The sequence below is a fragment of the Triturus cristatus genome, chromosome 4_1 (assembly GCF_964204655.1).
Source record: "Triturus cristatus chromosome 4_1, aTriCri1.1, whole genome shotgun sequence".
NCBI lineage: Eukaryota > Metazoa > Chordata > Amphibia > Caudata > Salamandridae > Triturus > Triturus cristatus.
The window spans coordinates 1,220,141,054-1,220,159,510 of record NC_140585.1 but is presented as its reverse complement, the minus strand read 5'-3'; the positions used below and the strand labels follow the sequence as shown (position 1 = coordinate 1,220,159,510).

The 18,457-nt window shown below is 45.9% G+C and overlaps 1 protein-coding gene across 2 annotated transcripts in view; it reads left to right on the top strand.

Annotated features, from left to right (window-relative positions):
• DTX3 (deltex E3 ubiquitin ligase 3) overlaps positions 1-18,457 on the top strand; it is a 284,871-nt gene that overhangs the window by 182,916 nt on the left and 83,498 nt on the right. For both annotated transcript variants that reach the window (XM_085654596.1, XM_085654595.1), the window contains exon 2: positions 2,793-2,873. In XM_085654596.1, coding sequence (XP_085510722.1) covers positions 2,861-2,873 — 13 coding nt within the window. In that variant the 5' untranslated portion in view covers positions 2,793-2,860. The remainder of the gene's footprint in view (positions 1-2,792; positions 2,874-18,457) is intronic.

Here is an 18,457-nt window from a genome sequence, read left to right as displayed (position 1 = left end):
TGGGGAAGATTTGTATGTGATGGGAGTATGCATTTTATAAGGATGTTAAGAGGGTTAGATGTCCTTTATTTGTGAGATCCTTTCTAGGTAATCGTCATGGTGAAAACTGATGGCAAGTGTTGAATTGAAGATCTGTTAATCTGTGGTGTATCTTTCAGGTGCTGCACGGTGTCTGCTGTTTAGGCGTAGGTAGAAATTGTATCACTGGTGTGCAGGGATAGGGCTTGGCGATTATGAGTGTGAGTGAAAATAATCCAAAGGCCGTGTTGTTGCCATGTGTAGTATTCTAGAGTTGTATACAAACGGTTGGTAGGATTTAAGACTATTCAGTTGGTTGGAAGAGCTTAGGATTGTTGGTATAAGTTAATTGTTGCATACTTTAAGGTAGGGAGATCTTGTGGTTGTGATAGGTTGAGAATATGTTTGTGATTTCATAGTTGGGGTACCAAGGACATAGCCATGTATAAGATGGTATGGATTTGAGATTGTTTGTGGTGGTAGAAGATTGAAGATATCATATCCTATGGATTGTAGGTTGTTTACTTGGGAAAGGAAGATCTTGGGCTTGTGTAGTTGGGATGCGACAGAGCATGCTGTTGCGTAGATGCAGTGATACTAACTTCACAATTTCTCATTTGAGTTTTAAAGATTGTGATGGTGTTTATATGAGGTGGTGTCTAGCTTGAGGTTATTTAGTTGTGATGATGAGGTGCTTGTGGATGTATAGATGAGCTATTGACACTCTTTGCGGTCATGAAGAGCTTGGTGTTGTGTAGTAGGGGTCATGCAAAGCTTATGTTGTAATACAAGGATGAGGGGGTGCTTTATGATATGTATTTAGTATGGTGAGGAATGAATAGTCGCGGGGAAAGTGAAGCTTGGTGCTTTTATAGAGTGGGATCCGTAGTGGAATTGAGCAGGATTAGGGTAGTGAGGTGGAGTATAGGGTTGTGTACTTTAATTGAGGTGGAGTGCAGGACTCAGTACTTGGATCGAGATATAGTGTGGGGTTTTGTACGTGGTTTGAAGTGGCGTTAGGGTTCCGTATTTTGATTTGCGCTCTGTTTGTGGCTATGTACTTGCATCAACATGGATTTTGGGCTCTGCGCTTGGATTGAGAATGGGTTTGAGCTGATGTGATAGGAATATGATGGGCTTGGTTTTGGGCATTTGACGTGAGGTGGAGTTTGGGGTCATAGTGGGATTGACATGGAAGTTGACATTGTGTATTTAGATTCAGGTGGAGTTTGGGGCTGTGTATTTGGGACTGTGGAAGAAGTGGGAGTGCATTTATATTCTGCTGGAGTTTCAGGCTGGGTATACTTGCATTGGCGTTTGAGGTTGTGGACTTGGATTGAGGTGGAGTTTAGGGTTGTGTCCTTGGAGTATGGGATTGAGTACTTGGAATGAAGTGGAAGTTGGGCTGTGTACTTGGATTCAGGTGGAAAGTTAAAAAAAAATGTTTTTCATGGAGCTCGAGGTTGTACATTTGGATTGATGGTAAGCTTGGAGGTTTTAGTTTTTCATCAATATGGTGTTTGGATGTTGTATGCTACTATTCAGGAAACTCATACTTTGTATCTGGGCTTTCGCTAATGAATGCGTAGGGCATAGGGACATGGGTGGTAGGGTACTACAGTTGTGAATACCCCTAGACCCTGTCTCCTGCTACTAGGTTGGCGGGCTTGAGGCAAAGTTGTTTGTTTTGAAAATAGAAATTCTCTTTGTATAATGTTAATAAGATAGCTAAATGGGTCAGGATGCCTGCTGCAGGCATACATGTGCAATCTGTCAGTGAGAGGTTCCAGTCCTTAGTGGAGATGACTGCACCACTCAGTTGGATAATACTGACACTTCTTACCAACACTACCAATCTGTGGGTCTTTGGCAGTCTATTGCCAAAATATATTAAAATCTATATTTTCACTTTCAACCCTTTTGCAGTGCCTGAATGTCTTATATTACCCCTGCGCTTTCCATGCAACTGCATGTACCCTATTAGTTGTCCGGGCGAGCCCAGGTCGCTTCCAGCTTTAGATTCCTCTAATCCTAAGAGTGTATGCATTTTATCAAATGCCAGCACAATATGTCTAAATCTGAGCCCACTTTCAAGTATGACACTCAAGTTAAATAGTTTAGAAATTCTCCCCTGCCACTTGCTTAGCCCAATGTAAACCTCAAAAACTAAATTTTTGTCAACATACTTCATTTACCAGATAATTGAGGTGACCCTGAAAAAACCGCACCGTACGTGTGGGGGGGGGGGGGGGGTGGGGGTCTCAATTCCGAGGATTGCACGCCGAGCACTGTCTCCAAGACATGCTCCCACCGCCTTGATCCCATTAGTGGGATCAAGGCACTTTGTATTTGGATGCACTGGTCAATTCTTCCTCGCCCCACCCGCAGACATTGATCCATTATCCACAGACAGTAGTCCCCTGAAAATCCTTCTCTAATTAAAAGAAGGAAACGCGCCATATGCCGCGCCTGACAGCTCCACCGCCCATAGCCGTATTGTTGACTGCTTGAGCATGTGAACGTCACTTGCAGTAAGCAGTGAGTGGCTGACTGTGTCTGCCTGCGCGAACCCCTTTGTGTGGATTGGTGGTATAATCTGGGGCAGATAGCTAAAGCTGGGCCTGAAAAGGGTTAAGCCCATCCTGGAATAGACTGACGCAAGCGGAAGCGAGGTTGTTTGCTTTTCTCGTGGGTGCTCATGACACAGTGTTCTGTCTCGGGACTTTTTACATTAACCTCCTCTCTCCTCCATCCCTTTCAAATGTGTGTTTCAGTTCCTGGTCTGCAGTTCTGCCGCTGACGTCTGGACTCGGAGAAGTTCCTGCTGCAGGTTTCCTCGCCCATGGGCTCTCCAGGTAAACAAAGCATGTCACTCTGTGCTCATTGTGTTATGCATATAAATGTCTGCACTTCTGCCCTCCTCGACAACTCTCCCAATATAAGAGGTAAAGTTTTTTGTTTGCTGTTTAACTTCAAGCATTTAATGACAAACCAGTCACAAGGAGAATGTTTGATTTTAACGAACGACGGCCCTGAAATTGAGGGGGTTTGCAGAGGTAGGCGCAAACGGTCGCCAGATTTGTACTGTCTTCTAGTGTTTCCTGTGTGTTTTTTCTCGTGCGTGAAGGACTGGAGCGTGTTTGTGGCTGTCCTGAGGAGCCCTGTGTACGCCAGAGGGCTAGAGATAAGTCCTTAATAACTGAACACACGGTCTACCAAACAACTTTGTATGTGTACAAAGTTTACATTCGCCCTATTTCCAGTTGTGCTGCTTCAAATTCACAGAGCTTCACTCTCTTTAAAAAATCAAGTACCGGAGTGCTAAGAAATCTGTGGCAAAGCTGGCACACTTACTTTATTTACTTTCAGTATTTGTATGGTAAGAACATCGCTGGGTCTCATCCATTCTTTAATTCTCATGCAACCCCTTCACTTTCCTCACGGGGCCTCTCCTCCCTCATCATGGGAAACCTGACCTTCCTCAACCTTGATGCAAGGACCACTATGCGCCTAGAAGCCAGACCATGCAATTTCCTGTTTTATAGTTGTTCTATTCTACATGGTCCCACCCATCCACTCCCTCCCCTCTCCTTTCTCTCCTCTTAGCCACTTCCTTGGAATCTTCAGTGAGAGGCTGTTTACATGGGCGTCCACAGAAATTTTTCCAGGGGGGGAGGCCTACCTGGCAAATGAAGGGGCGTGGCTAATGTTAATCAATAGGGGCGGGGCTAAAATGGCAGACAATCAGGATCGGGTAATGCTCAGGCCAAGCTGAGAAAAAAAGTTGTGAATTCTGCATTTGAAACTGGACAACTATTAGAGCACACATGAACCCTAAAATTAGCCCCCTGGCACCCCAAAACCCATACCCGACCTGACCCCTAAAATTGTCCCCCTGGCACCCCAAAACCCATACCCACCCTGAACCCTAACATTACCCCTGCCCCCCAAATCTCATACCCGCCCTGAACCGTAAAATTACCCCCCTTAAAACCCATACCCACACTGAACCCTAAAATTACCCCCTGGCACACCAACACCCATACCCACCTGGAACCCTAAAATTACCCCCTGGCAGCTGGTACCCCTAAAGCCATACCCACCCGGAACCCTAAAATTACCCCCTGGCACCCCAATCACTAACCCACCCTGAACCCTAAAATTACTCCCTGGCACCCTAAAACCCACACCCAACCTGAACCCTAGAGTTACCACCTGGCACCCCAAAAGCTGAACACTGCAAGCTTACACTAAATTTGCATATTCGGAGGGGACTGTCCTCTTTGACATTTCCATGCTTATAAGTTCACTTAGAGTAACGTAGATATGCAGCCAGTAGGTAATGCTGATGCTGTAGAATGCATTAAAGTTACTGGAACTTACTTAAAAACTGCCGCCTGCTCTTCTGATACTATTCATTGGAGTCAGCATTCAGCCCCTCCTGAAGGTCTCACTGTGTAGATCAGAGGTCTTCAAACTTTTTTAGGCCAAGCCCGCCCTGACAATATTTTTTAGGAGTGGAGCCCCCCCCCCCAATCACTTATATTTCTGGAAGTTGGGATTTAGCATCTTTGGCAACCATTTTTACCCCGAGTTGTTATCTGACAACTAATTTTCACAATTTCGAAACAACATTATCAGTGTTTTGTAAATTTAAGATTTGTGAGTTTTAAATCTGGATAAAAATCACAGAACTCATGCAACACCATTTGAAGGGAAACTTTCTTTTGAGTGAAAACTGCCACAAGGTCAGTGCATGCAACCCCAACTTTCAGGACCCCATCTAGTACAGTGCAGCCCGATCCAGCAAAGAATCAGAATGTTGGCAGACTTGGCAACCACATCATTCTCTGGGAAGGTCTTTGCTCTGAAGATACAACTCAATCTATGGAAATTCCCACTGCTATATATGTTTATTTTGTACTATCCCACTAAAGCAGTATAGATGCCTTGGGCCCTGGTGCAAGCAATGAAAATGGCCTTCTGGACTAAAGCTGGGATTATCAGGGTTTAATGGGCCGGATGTAGCCGCGGTCCGTTCAGGTAAAAGCGGTGGGGCTGGGGGTGGGGGTGGGGGTGGGGGGGGGGTATTTCGACGGACGATGACGAGAGAAAATTAAATAAATAATTAATTTTCACTCGTCATTGTCCATCGAAATCCCCCATCACCCCCACCGCTCTTACCTGCACAGGTCGCGGCTGCCGGATATAAATTAAGGCTGTTGCATGCAGTTACTTGACAGCACTATCACAAATGAACAGGAGGAAGTGAAAAACAGCAACAAATGGCCTAAATTTGCATTGTTATTATGGGAAATACTTTGACAAAAGATCAAATGTAATTTTGCTTAAGACTCTGAAATTGCCTGCATCACAGCAGATTTGCAGAATCCAAACTGCGGTTGGCTAAAACACCAGGACTCACAGTGATAAGTCTCTCAACTGGGGCCCTCTTGATAGCAAAGTGCAAGGACAATAGGTCATCAACATTTGCAGAGTGCAATTATGCTGTATGTAAGACCCCATAGCGCTCTATCTTTTTCAGCTTGTTTTCAGTTAATGGTTCCTTTTTGTCTGATCATCAGGGTGTTGCTCTGCCTTTTAGAAACATTCTCAGGAAAGACAGCATCACCTGGACCATGCACGACAGAGGTGACTCAGAAGCACCTGTTTGTAAGCTAATAACATGTCCTTGAGTAAAGAGAATGCAGGCACCTCCAGTATCTGCCACAATATAGTGGTTGTTTGCGTGATTTAACATCTATAAATAGATTTTGACTGGCTGATGCCACAAATATCAGTTTAGCAAGCCCATCTACTGCTGCCTCTGTGACTAGCGTGACTAGTGCGTTCCTGTAGTTCTACAGTGGACTTTGTGGCACATGGCCCAAGTGAGTGTCAACTTACCATAACTGCAGGACTGGAATCATCTGTAGCAACAGAGAACAGATCTAATTTTTCAACTGACAAGGGAGATACTAAACCCAAAACTTATTGAAGGTTTAAGAGTTGAGGGGAGATCTCTCTCTGAGTTCTAAGGAGGGGGAGAAGTGTTGGGAGACTCAGTCAGTGTCAGACTGGAGTAGAAAAGGCCCGGATACCAAAATAAGAGGCCCCACGTATGCACTGGGTTCATGAAGCAGAGCTGAAAAAGAATGGGCAAGACTCGGAGAAAGAGAGAATGAAGTGTAAGGTGGTGAACAGAAGAGGTGTGAGCTGGAATCAAGAGTAAGCAGCCTTGGTATTTGACCACCCTGGTGTTCAATAGTGCTGCTGGCTGCTTCTAAGAAAAAAACATTGGGTCCCTAAACCTATTTATTTACTTTTTTACAAAGTAAGTACTGGAAATAGCACTGGAAACAGTACTATAAGAAGACCAAAAGCGAAATGAAGAGTGGGGGATCAAATAGAAACATATTCTTCCTGGTTTTATGTAGTTTGTGCACATTGTATAGTAATTAAGATAGATCCAGTGCAAGGACTGAGAAAATTACCCCCGAATGATCTGGAAAGGAGACACCCCTTCCTCACAATCAGACAGCAGCTGTAATTTTTTGGCCCTTATGTCAGCACTCAGATCAGTGGATTCAACAAAAAGAGAACACCCACTCCATCAGAAAGCTTCGGTACAAAATCATTGGCAATAGTAAGCAGTACACAATATAGTTAGTTAGTCTCAGATCACCGTGAAATGTCTGAGTACATCCACTCGGCCTCTCAAGTAATGTTACTTGCACTTGTAATCACAGTCATACTCATAGCCCGTTAGCCTCACATAAAAATTCCAGTGATCCGTGGTGTACAACGCACGCCCCTCTCTGGCCTGGTAGAAGTATTGGAATTAGCTTCAGTTTCGGAGCGGATTCGGAGCACAGCAGAAGGGGTGGTGAAAATATGTTTAGTTCCAGAGGGGGGGGGGGGGGGGGGGGGGGAATTCTTCCAGCAATAGGCAGAGTGGAGATGAAGGGGTGAAAAAACAACAAAGCGTCACAAAAATCCTCGTTAACACGTAAATGGTCTTTTAAAGACCTGTGAAGTACTCGGGTGCGGCTGCAAACAAGACGGTCGCCAGCCCGGGAAGCTGTCGCAGCCCTGGCTGACACACACGAGGCGGGGGGGCAAGGACAGGTGCTCCAGGGGGATAAGCGCCCCTCCTTGCCCCTCCCTGCGGACGCCTATGGCTGTTAAGAATGTTTGGAGTCCTGTCAGACTGCGTTCTGCGGGACTGGCAATTGGAGGTGCTTACCTTCTACACTTAATAAAAGAAGTTTAGCTTACCTTTTGGCGTCCTCAAGTTACTTCAATAGTTTTATGATGTTATTTTTTTTGTCAAGCGTAAACAGAATCATGTGGCAGATGTACTAAACCATTTCACAGTCGCAAGCTCTACTATCCGAAAAATCACGAGGTTTGCACTGCCATCTGTTGTTGTTCCATCATCTATGAAAAACCTTTCTGGCTTGCTAAAGGGGTTTTGTGAATCATGATGACGTATGGCATGTGATTAGGGCTTTAAGTGGGATTCAAAAACTGGGGGTTTTGCAAATGGGCGTGGCCAATGTAATCAAGGATGTGGCTTAAAAACACATAAACTAAAAATCTGTGCTTAGCATAGTGTGCCGCCCGGCTTGTATTTTGCTGTTTCTGTCATTGCATCCAGATTTTTGATACAAGAAGTAACATCATTCCTAAAACAAGTCAGGACTATTGGCTTTGTCAATGGTTGTTAGTTGCATAAGATAAATAAGCAGCAACTATGACATATATATAATATTGAAAAAGCTTCCACTTAAAGCCCGGAAAAAACACACCACCTGTGCCAGGGCACAAAACAGAGCCCGATAGAGACCCGTTTCAAGGCTCCCTTTCAAAAACTACTGGTGCTCAGCACCCGTGAGACCCGGCCCACTTTAAGCCCTGCATGTGACAGTATGTAAAAGGAGCATCCCCTCTTAATGGACATTTTCAATGGTATACGCCAGTGTTTTGCAACCACTCTGGTCACATACTATTGATAAGTTACTGCTACTTTAAAGAGGGTGGTGACGGACCGCTGCCCATCTGGGAGTCGTGTAGGGCAGCATCGAAGGGAACAGGCAACAGTCCCTCGGCCCACTACCTTCTACCTTTAGTACCCACTCAAATTAGATTTTTAAAGGGTAGCTACTGACCTTTTAATGGACGCAGGTGGATTACAAAAAAGGTTCTCATTTGGGAAAGCAAATACAGGGATCCTGGTGGTCTACTTTCCCGTGCATGCCACCATCCATGGATTCCTAGGGTCACAAATTGTGACATGCCTAATTACTATACATTAGGAAGGTCATTTTGTGATTCCCTAAAGATGTGCAAAATGCAATACAATCATATTGCAATGTGGTTTATTAGTATATTGGTCAAATTGCATACCCATTCTCAAACTAATATCATGTGCAAATAGCATACCATGGTTTCCAAAAGGAGCTTAGTACACCGGGCCATAAATCAGAGTTTTTTTTTTACGTGGGCATCATTTAGCATGCTTAGAAATCCCCTAGCAGCATGACGTATTTTTTTTATTTTTAATGTTTGTAAAGATCTGGAAGAAGTTTATTATATTTAGTAAATTGCTCTGAAAATGGAACTGGCTGCGGTGTTTGACCTTTTCAAAGGAACTTCCATCTTTTCATGGGACGCCCTCAGTAAACGTAGCAATTTCCAAACTCTGTTTCTCAGGGCTTATTTAATAGCAACTATCTCCGCTCTTCAAAATTTGAAATTTTCAACAGTAAAAATCACGCACCTGTCCGGAATTCGCCTTTCACATTTATTCATCAAGAGTGACCTGGATTTGCGTGTTTTTAAAAAAAAAAAAAACAGCATATTTAACGAAGCATGGACAGATATTTTTTTATCGAGACAGAAAATGGTGCTCCCATGAAAAAAAATTATTTTGAAGCTTTTTATTTTGTACTCGCCCTTCAGAATGCTGGTAAAACAGCCGAGTGAATTAAGGCACGTGTTGCCGAAAACATTGCAACACCTTCAGATCACATGTTTGAATGTGATGAATTTAATCCAGCTTATTGTCCTTGAATTATTGATAGTGCCACAGAAAAATAATGTTATTGTTAGCATTGATGTCCACCCTGCCCTTAACATAAAGCAGATAATGGGACGTCCTTATTTCATAAGGAATGCGGATTCTACCGTCCCACCCATTTTCCCAGAAGGCAGGCTGTGCCCTTAGGGTGCCTCTGATTTTTATCTGGTTGCAAATATTCCTAAAATCTTTTCCTTTACTTTGATGGATCCAAAACAGACGAGGAGGGAAAATTAATTATTTATTTAATTTTCCCTCGTGGTCGTCTGTCAAAACCCCCCCAACCCAGCCCTAGCACCCCTACCACTCTTACCTGCACAGCGGCTCCTGACACCTGCAACCCATCCCTGTGGATGGTGTGTGTTAAAACGGGTGGGCGGGCGTCCTCCCCAAGTCATTAATCCAGCACAAACACATCAGATCCTTGTGGTGATGCCCAGATGTTCAGGCGTCCTGGAGAACTCCTCAAGAGGCCTCACTGGTTTGACCTTTAAAGGTGCCCCCAGGTGAGTCAAAAAGATTTACTTTCCAAAAGGTATCACCCCACAGAATTTGCTCTTCCTATGCACAAAGAAGTCTTCATAGAAGGAGGAGACTATCGGTCATTTTTAATTCGTCGAATATCTGCCTGTCTTGGGAAGACCTGTGTTGCACGGCATCTAATTTGACTTCTTTTTTTGTTCTGTCGGCATGTATAACTTCAATCTGGGAGATATTTTTTAAACAAAAAAGGGGGGGGCGAAAAAGGGCTATTGAAAGAAGGTCCAGCTAGGTATGCCCAATAATGTCAAACAAGAAATCAAAGCTGTTCCTTAAGGTTAATGAGACGGACCAAGAGAGTATGCAGGTGGCCGATGTGTATAGTATTTAGTCGGATATAGGAGCCCTCATACACCCGTCTTGGTGTCGTGAATCACGCACCCTTTGGGATGTGAAGCGTCATCATCGGGCTGCTCCTACGTTGGGCCGGCTGGTGCAATGCTCAACGGGCTCTTTTGAGGAGCACTTTTATGGAGATCTTTTATCCGGTCAGCCGTTAGGTGATTGAGGGTAGGGGGCTCTATTGTAATGTAGATGAAAGGGTAAGTGAGGACGTTAAAATAGGTAGAGGAGTGCCAACTAAATTAGTTTATTCTGTGGCCTTCTTACCTAATTAAAAACTGTGTGAGGTAAAGTGTGGGTGCCTAGAGTAATGTGCTAGGTGGTCAACACTGCCTCATCTAGGGTCAACATGTTTCTCGCCTTATCTGAGCACTACTCTGGCGATTCATCAGGACCTTTAGGTCCAGTCCTGGTAGAGCGGGGTAGGTCACCTGGAGACGCGGACTCGGCGCGTTAAACGCAAGGAACTCCTTGCGTCTTCTACCAGGAACTGCAGCACGCTAACCTATGAATTTGATAGGTACATCAGATTGGTCGCACACTGCTACACCTACCAGTCGTGTTCCCCCAATGAAAATGGTCCCTGAAGGTCAGCGTCGGCGGATACACCTATGCTCAAGAGTGCGTGCAAGTATGCGTGGCGTGTGCCATCCCTGGACACGTGTTTCGAGGTAGTTGCCTCTCGTCAGCAGGGAGTAGGAAAATGAGAGTGGGGTTGCTGTGTAAGCTGCTAAAAACATAATCAGGTCTAGTACCTCTCTTAGCGCGCAGGTGCGTAACCATGAGTCCGTCAACTCCACCGGCTCAAGGGAGCCTGAATATAAAGTTACATCAGATTGGTCGCACACTGCTACACCTACCAGTCGTGTTCCCCCAATGAAAATGGTCCCTGAAGGTCAGCGTCGGCGGATACACCTATGCTCAAGAGTGCGTGCAAGTATGCGTGGCGTGTGCCATCCCTGGACACGTGTTTCGAGGTAGTTGCCTCTCGTCAGCAGGGAGTAGGAAAATGAGAGTGGGGTTGCTGTGTAAGCTGCTAAAAACATAATCAGGTCTAGTACCTCTCTTAGCGCGCAGGTGCGTAACCATGAGTCCGTCAACTCCACCGGCTCAAGGGAGCCTGAATATAAAGTTACATCAGATTGGTCGCACACTGCTACACCTACCAGTCGTGTTCCCCCAATGAAAATGGTCCCTGAAGGTCAGCGTCGGCGGATACACCTATGCTCAAGAGTGCGTGCAAGTATGCGTGGCGTGTGCCATCCCTGGACACGTGTTTCGAGGTAGTTGCCTCTCGTCAGCAGGGAGTAGGAAAATGAGAGTGGGGTTGCTGTGTAAGCTGCTAAAAACATAATCAGGTCTAGTACCTCTCTTAGCGCGCAGGTGCGTAACCATGAGTCCGTCAACTCCACCGGCTCAAGGGAGCCTGAATATAAAGTTACATCAGATTGGTCGCACACTGCTACACCTACCAGTCGTGTTCCCCCAATGAAAATGGTCCCTGAAGGTCAGCGTCGGCGGATACACCTATGCTCAAGAGTGCGTGCAAGTATGCGTGGCGTGTGCCATCCCTGGACACGTGTTTCGAGGTAGTTGCCTCTCGTCAGCAGGGAGTAGGAAAATGAGAGTGGGGTTGCTGTGTAAGCTGCTAAAAACATAATCAGGTCTAGTACCTCTCTTAGCGCGCAGGTGCGTAACCATGAGTCCGTCAACTCCACCGGCTCAAGGGAGCCTGAATATAAAGTTACATCAGATTGGTCGCACACTGCTACACCTACCAGTCGTGTTCCCCCAATGAAAATGGTCCCTGAAGGTCAGCGTCGGCGGATACACCTATGCTCAAGAGTGCGTGCAAGTATGCGTGGCGTGTGCCATCCCTGGACACGTGTTTCGAGGTAGTTGCCTCTCGTCAGCAGGGAGTAGGAAAATGAGAGTGGGGTTGCTGTGTAAGCTGCTAAAAACATAATCAGGTCTAGTACCTCTCTTAGCGCGCAGGTGCGTAACCATGAGTCCGTCAACTCCACCGGCTCAAGGGAGCCTGAATATAAAGTTACATCAGATTGGTCGCACACTGCTACACCTACCAGTCGTGTTCCCCCAATGAAAATGGTCCCTGAAGGTCAGCGTCGGCGGATACACCTATGCTCAAGAGTGCGTGCAAGTATGCGTGGCGTGTGCCATCCCTGGACACGTGTTTCGAGGTAGTTGCCTCTCGTCAGCAGGGAGTAGGAAAATGAGAGTGGGGTTGCTGTGTAAGCTGCTAAAAACATAATCAGGTCTAGTACCTCTCTTAGCGCGCAGGTGCGTAACCATGAGTCCGTCAACTCCACCGGCTCAAGGGAGCCTGAATATAAAGTTACATCAGATTGGTCGCACACTGCTACACCTACCAGTCGTGTTCCCCCAATGAAAATGGTCCCTGAAGGTCAGCGTCGGCGGATACACCTATGCTCAAGAGTGCGTGCAAGTATGCGTGGCGTGTGCCATCCCTGGACACGTGTTTCGAGGTAGTTGCCTCTCGTCAGCAGGGAGTAGGAAAATGAGAGTGGGGTTGCTGTGTAAGCTGCTAAAAACATAATCAGGTCTAGTACCTCTCTTAGCGCGCAGGTGCGTAACCATGAGTCCGTCAACTCCACCGGCTCAAGGGAGCCTGAATATAAAGTTACATCAGATTGGTCGCACACTGCTACACCTACCAGTCGTGTTCCCCCAATGAAAATGGTCCCTGAAGGTCAGCGTCGGCGGATACACCTATGCTCAAGAGTGCGTGCAAGTATGCGTGGCGTGTGCCATCCCTGGACACGTGTTTCGAGGTAGTTGCCTCTCGTCAGCAGGGAGTAGGAAAATGAGAGTGGGGTTGCTGTGTAAGCTGCTAAAAACATAATCAGGTCTAGTACCTCTCTTAGCGCGCAGGTGCGTAACCATGAGTCCGTCAACTCCACCGGCTCAAGGGAGCCTGAATATAAAGTTACATCAGATTGGTCGCACACTGCTACACCTACCAGTCGTGTTCCCCCAATGAAAATGGTCCCTGAAGGTCAGCGTCGGCGGATACACCTATGCTCAAGAGTGCGTGCAAGTATGCGTGGCGTGTGCCATCCCTGGACACGTGTTTCGAGGTAGTTGCCTCTCGTCAGCAGGGAGTAGGAAAATGAGAGTGGGGTTGCTGTGTAAGCTGCTAAAAACATAATCAGGTCTAGTACCTCTCTTAGCGCGCAGGTGCGTAACCATGAGTCCGTCAACTCCACCGGCTCAAGGGAGCCTGAATATAAAGTTACATCAGATTGGTCGCACACTGCTACACCTACCAGTCGTGTTCCCCCAATGAAAATGGTCCCTGAAGGTCAGCGTCGGCGGATACACCTATGCTCAAGAGTGCGTGCAAGTATGCGTGGCGTGTGCCATCCCTGGACACGTGTTTCGAGGTAGTTGCCTCTCGTCAGCAGGGAGTAGGAAAATGAGAGTGGGGTTGCTGTGTAAGCTGCTAAAAACATAATCAGGTCTAGTACCTCTCTTAGCGCGCAGGTGCGTAACCATGAGTCCGCTGACTACAGGGACCACAGTTCTTTGGGGTAACACGCAGGTAGGTCAGCAGTGTGCGACCATTTTGGATTAGTTATTTAGTGGCTCTTTGAGCCGGGAAGCCGACGGGCTTAGGTTACGCACCTGCGTTGCTACGAGAGGTACATACCTGATAATGATTTTAGCAGCCTACACAGCAACCCTGCACTCTTTCCTACTCCCTGCTGACGAGAGGCAACAACCTCGAAACACGTGTCCAGGGATGGCACACGCTATTCACACTTGCACTCACGACACAAGCATAGGTGTACTCGCCGACGCTGACTACAGGGACCACAGTTCTTTGGGGTAACACGCAGGTAGGTCAGCAGTGTGCGACCATTTTGGATTAGTTATTTAGTGGCTCTTTGAGCCGGGAAGCCGACGGGCTTAGGTTACGCACCTGCGTTGCTACGAGAGGTACATACCTGATAATGATTTTAGCAGCCTACACAGCAACCCTGCACTCTTTCCTACTCCCTGCTGACGAGAGGCAACAACCTCGAAACACGTGTCCAGGGATGGCACACGCTATTCACACTTGCACTCACGACACAAGCATAGGTGTACTCGCCGACGCTGACTACAGGGACCACAGTTCTTTGGGGTAACACGCAGGTAGGTCAGCAGTGTGCGACCATTTTGGATTAGTTATTTAGTGGCTCTTTGAGCCGGGAAGCCGACGGGCTTAGGTTACGCACCTGCGTTGCTACGAGAGGTACATACCTGATAATGATTTTAGCAGCCTACACAGCAACCCTGCACTCTTTCCTACTCCCTGCTGACGAGAGGCAACAACCTCGAAACACGTGTCCAGGGATGGCACACGCTATTCACACTTGCACTCACGACACAAGCATAGGTGTACTCGCCGACGCTGACTACAGGGACCACAGTTCTTTGGGGTAACACGCAGGTAGGTCAGCAGTGTGCGACCATTTTGGATTAGTTATTTAGTGGCTCTTTGAGCCGGGAAGCCGACGGGCTTAGGTTACGCACCTGCGTTGCTACGAGAGGTACATACCTGATAATGATTTTAGCAGCCTACACAGCAACCCTGCACTCTTTCCTACTCCCTGCTGACGAGAGGCAACAACCTCGAAACACGTGTCCAGGGATGGCACACGCTATTCACACTTGCACTCACGACACAAGCATAGGTGTACTCGCCGACGCTGACTACAGGGACCACAGTTCTTTGGGGTAACACGCAGGTAGGTCAGCAGTGTGCGACCATTTTGGATTAGTTATTTAGTGGCTCTTTGAGCCGGGAAGCCGACGGGCTTAGGTTACGCACCTGCGTTGCTACGAGAGGTACATACCTGATAATGATTTTAGCAGCCTACACAGCAACCCTGCACTCTTTCCTACTCCCTGCTGACGAGAGGCAACAACCTCGAAACACGTGTCCAGGGATGGCACACGCTATTCACACTTGCACTCACGACACAAGCATAGGTGTACTCGCCGACGCTGACTACAGGGACCACAGTTCTTTGGGGTAACACGCAGGTAGGTTAGCAGTGTGCGACCATTTTGGATTAGTTATTTAGTGGCTCTTTGAGCCGGGAAGCCGACGGGCTTAGGTTACGCACCTGCGTTGCTACGAGAGGTACATACCTGATAATGATTTTAGCAGCCTACACAGCAACCCTGCACTCTTTCCTACTCCCTGCTGACGAGAGGCAACAACCTCGAAACACGTGTCCAGGGATGGCACACGCTATTCACACTTGCACTCACGACACAAGCATAGGTGTACTCGCCGACGCTGACTACAGGGACCACAGTTCTTTGGGGTAACACGCAGGTAGGTCAGCAGTGTGCGACCATTTTGGATTAGTTATTTAGTGGCTCTTTGAGCCGGGAAGCCGACGGGCTTAGGTTACGCACCTGCGTTGCTACGAGAGGTACATACCTGATAATGATTTTAGCAGCCTACACAGCAACCCTGCACTCTTTCCTACTCCCTGCTGACGAGAGGCAACAACCTCGAAACACGTGTCCAGGGATGGCACACGCTATTCACACTTGCACTCACGACACAAGCATAGGTGTACTCGCCGACGCTGACTACAGGGACCACAGTTCTTTGGGGTAACACGCAGGTAGGTCAGCAGTGTGCGACCATTTTGGATTAGTTATTTAGTGGCTCTTTGAGCCGGGAAGCCGACGGGCTTAGGTTACGCACCTGCGTTGCTACGAGAGGTACATACCTGATAATGATTTTAGCAGCCTACACAGCAACCCTGCACTCTTTCCTACTCCCTGCTGACGAGAGGCAACAACCTCGAAACACGTGTCCAGGGATGGCACACGCTATTCACACTTGCACTCACGACACAAGCATAGGTGTACTCGCCGACGCTGACTACAGGGACCACAGTTCTTTGGGGTAACACGCAGGTAGGTCAGCAGTGTGCGACCATTTTGGATTAGTTATGAATTTGATAGGGTAGACCGAGTTGCAGGTAATCTTCATAACATAATGCTGTTTCAATAATAATCGTTATACAGCTCACATGTAGATAGAATCCTAAAGGTCCTGATGAATCGCCAGAGTAGTGCTCAGATAAGGCGAGAAACATGTTGACCCTAGATGAGGCAGTGTTGACCACCTAGCACATTACTCTAGGCACCCACACTTTACCTCACACAGTTTTTAATTAGGTAAGAAGGCCACAGAATAAACTAATTTAGTTGGCACTCCTCTACCTATTTTAACGTCCTCACTTACCCTTTCATCTACATTACAATAGAGCCCCCTACCCTCAATCACCTAACGGCTGACCGGATAAAAGATCTCCATAAAAGTGCTCCTCAAAAGAGCCCGTTGAGCATTGCACCAGCCGGCCCAACGTAGGAGCAGCCCGATGATGACGCTTCACATCCCAAAGGGTGCGTGATTCACGACACCAAGACGGGTGTATGAGGGCTCCTATATCCGACTAAATACTATACACATCGGCCACCTGCATACTCTCTTGGTCCGTCTCATTAACCTTAAGGAACAGCTTTGATTTCTTGTTTGAGATATTTTTTAAATACATACTATCCCTGCCTTGATACATATATCAAAATAAAGTATATTTCGGTTTCTTTATTCAAATAACTAATTTTAACGTTTGGCTAAAGAAAGCATTAGTTAATGGGATTCGGGCACTTGTATGAAGCGCTGTGCTGACCTAGTTCCTTGCAAAAATATTTTGCCAATTTTCAGGTTGTTAGATAAAAAGTTTCCTCTTCAGAGTAAATGACATTTGTGGCAAATCTCTCCGCTTTATAAGACAAAGGATAAGGAATGCGGAATAACAGGCCAATTGATTGAAACTCTCCTTTAGTATGAAGTCTGCAGTCAAATGGTTGTTTGGATTGGAAGGTGAGCATTAAATGTAGATCACTTTTTTCATAAAGTTCAACCTAGCTTTTGTAGTCTTAAGACCATTCGGGCAGCCAGAGAAGACATATAATGTAGGCAATATCTGTTTCTGATTAAGGCCACATTGTCTGCAACATTTTGGACTAGATGTAGGCAGTCGTATTGTTTCTTCGGCAATCTTTATGGTGGTTTTATTACCCAATGTTCTACAAATTATGGAATTGACTGTAAACTGTTATGATCACTTTGGTGGAAATGGTAAGATGCTCTATGCCTTGTCCGATGCAGTGTTGGATCTTTAGCAGATTACGTCCGGGAGCCTCATCCGGGGCCAAGAAGTAAGCATTGATGCTCCTTTATTGTCCTTTCCATGCTGAGATATCCTTAGCTATATAACATCATGGCTTCATCTGCCCGGGTAACCTCTACTTTTTCTCCTTTGCTGTACGTAGTTGAAGCATAGAATGCAGAACTCATATGTCTTTGAAAAATAATAGAAATGTTAATTTCAGATACAGAAGAGCATTTCTTACTTAAACTACTGAGGGAATTGCAAACCATAACATTTTTAAGCAACTAGAATAAGAGAAGGTATACCAGTTGAGCACGTTATGATCTGAAAATTACTGTAGAATGGCTAGAAGAGGTTTTTGTAGGAGAGTCTGAGTGGCAGAATTTGTGATAATGTAGCACAAAAAACCAGCAGAATAAATCGAAGTCTGTATTAATATTTTCCTTTATTGTTCAGCTTTGGTTTTCAGAGAATCCAGTTATAATAAAATATACCATGTAGTTTATAAATGCTCACTGACTAATGAGCAAAGATGTACACAAAGAAAAAGTAACATTTTCACTTGTGACCAATGATCAGTGGCAGTGTTCGGGAAGGCCTCGGTTAGGTTTCCTTGCCTGCTAGGCTATTCAGATAGACAATATTAGATAATATCCTCAATGTACACAGTTTGGAGATTTAATACAAAATGTGACCAGGAAGCTGGTAGGTAACATTATATGGTACTACTGTAACAGAGAAAATGTGTATCTGAAAGCAAAAAAAAGTGAACTTACCTTAAATGGGTGCTCTAAACTGAAGAACATAAACATGTTCGGTGGTCATTGAAAATTGTTGTTCTGAGGCGGTCATTACTAAAAAAAATCTACATCTCTGATTATTGACAACAAAAGATACAATGTGTTTTCTAATCAGTCTGTCTGTGAGTTTGCTCTTTACAAAATGAATTGTTTGAAGGTCAGGATAAGAATGTCATAGCCCATTCCTGCCCCACTCAAACACTCCTGTGTGTATTGGGTATTTTAATCAACTGTGATTTGCTCTACAGTCCAACTAAAGTTGTGTAAAAAAAAAAAACACAACACAATACATTAATAGGGACATGCCACATCAAAGGGAGGAACTGTTATGTAATGATTGTGTCCAAAACCCACCCTCAGTCGTATGTTATTGCTTCTCTACTATGTCCTGTCATGTGTTCTCTTTTTCCGACTTTGCACCCTGCTCTATGGTGTTATATATC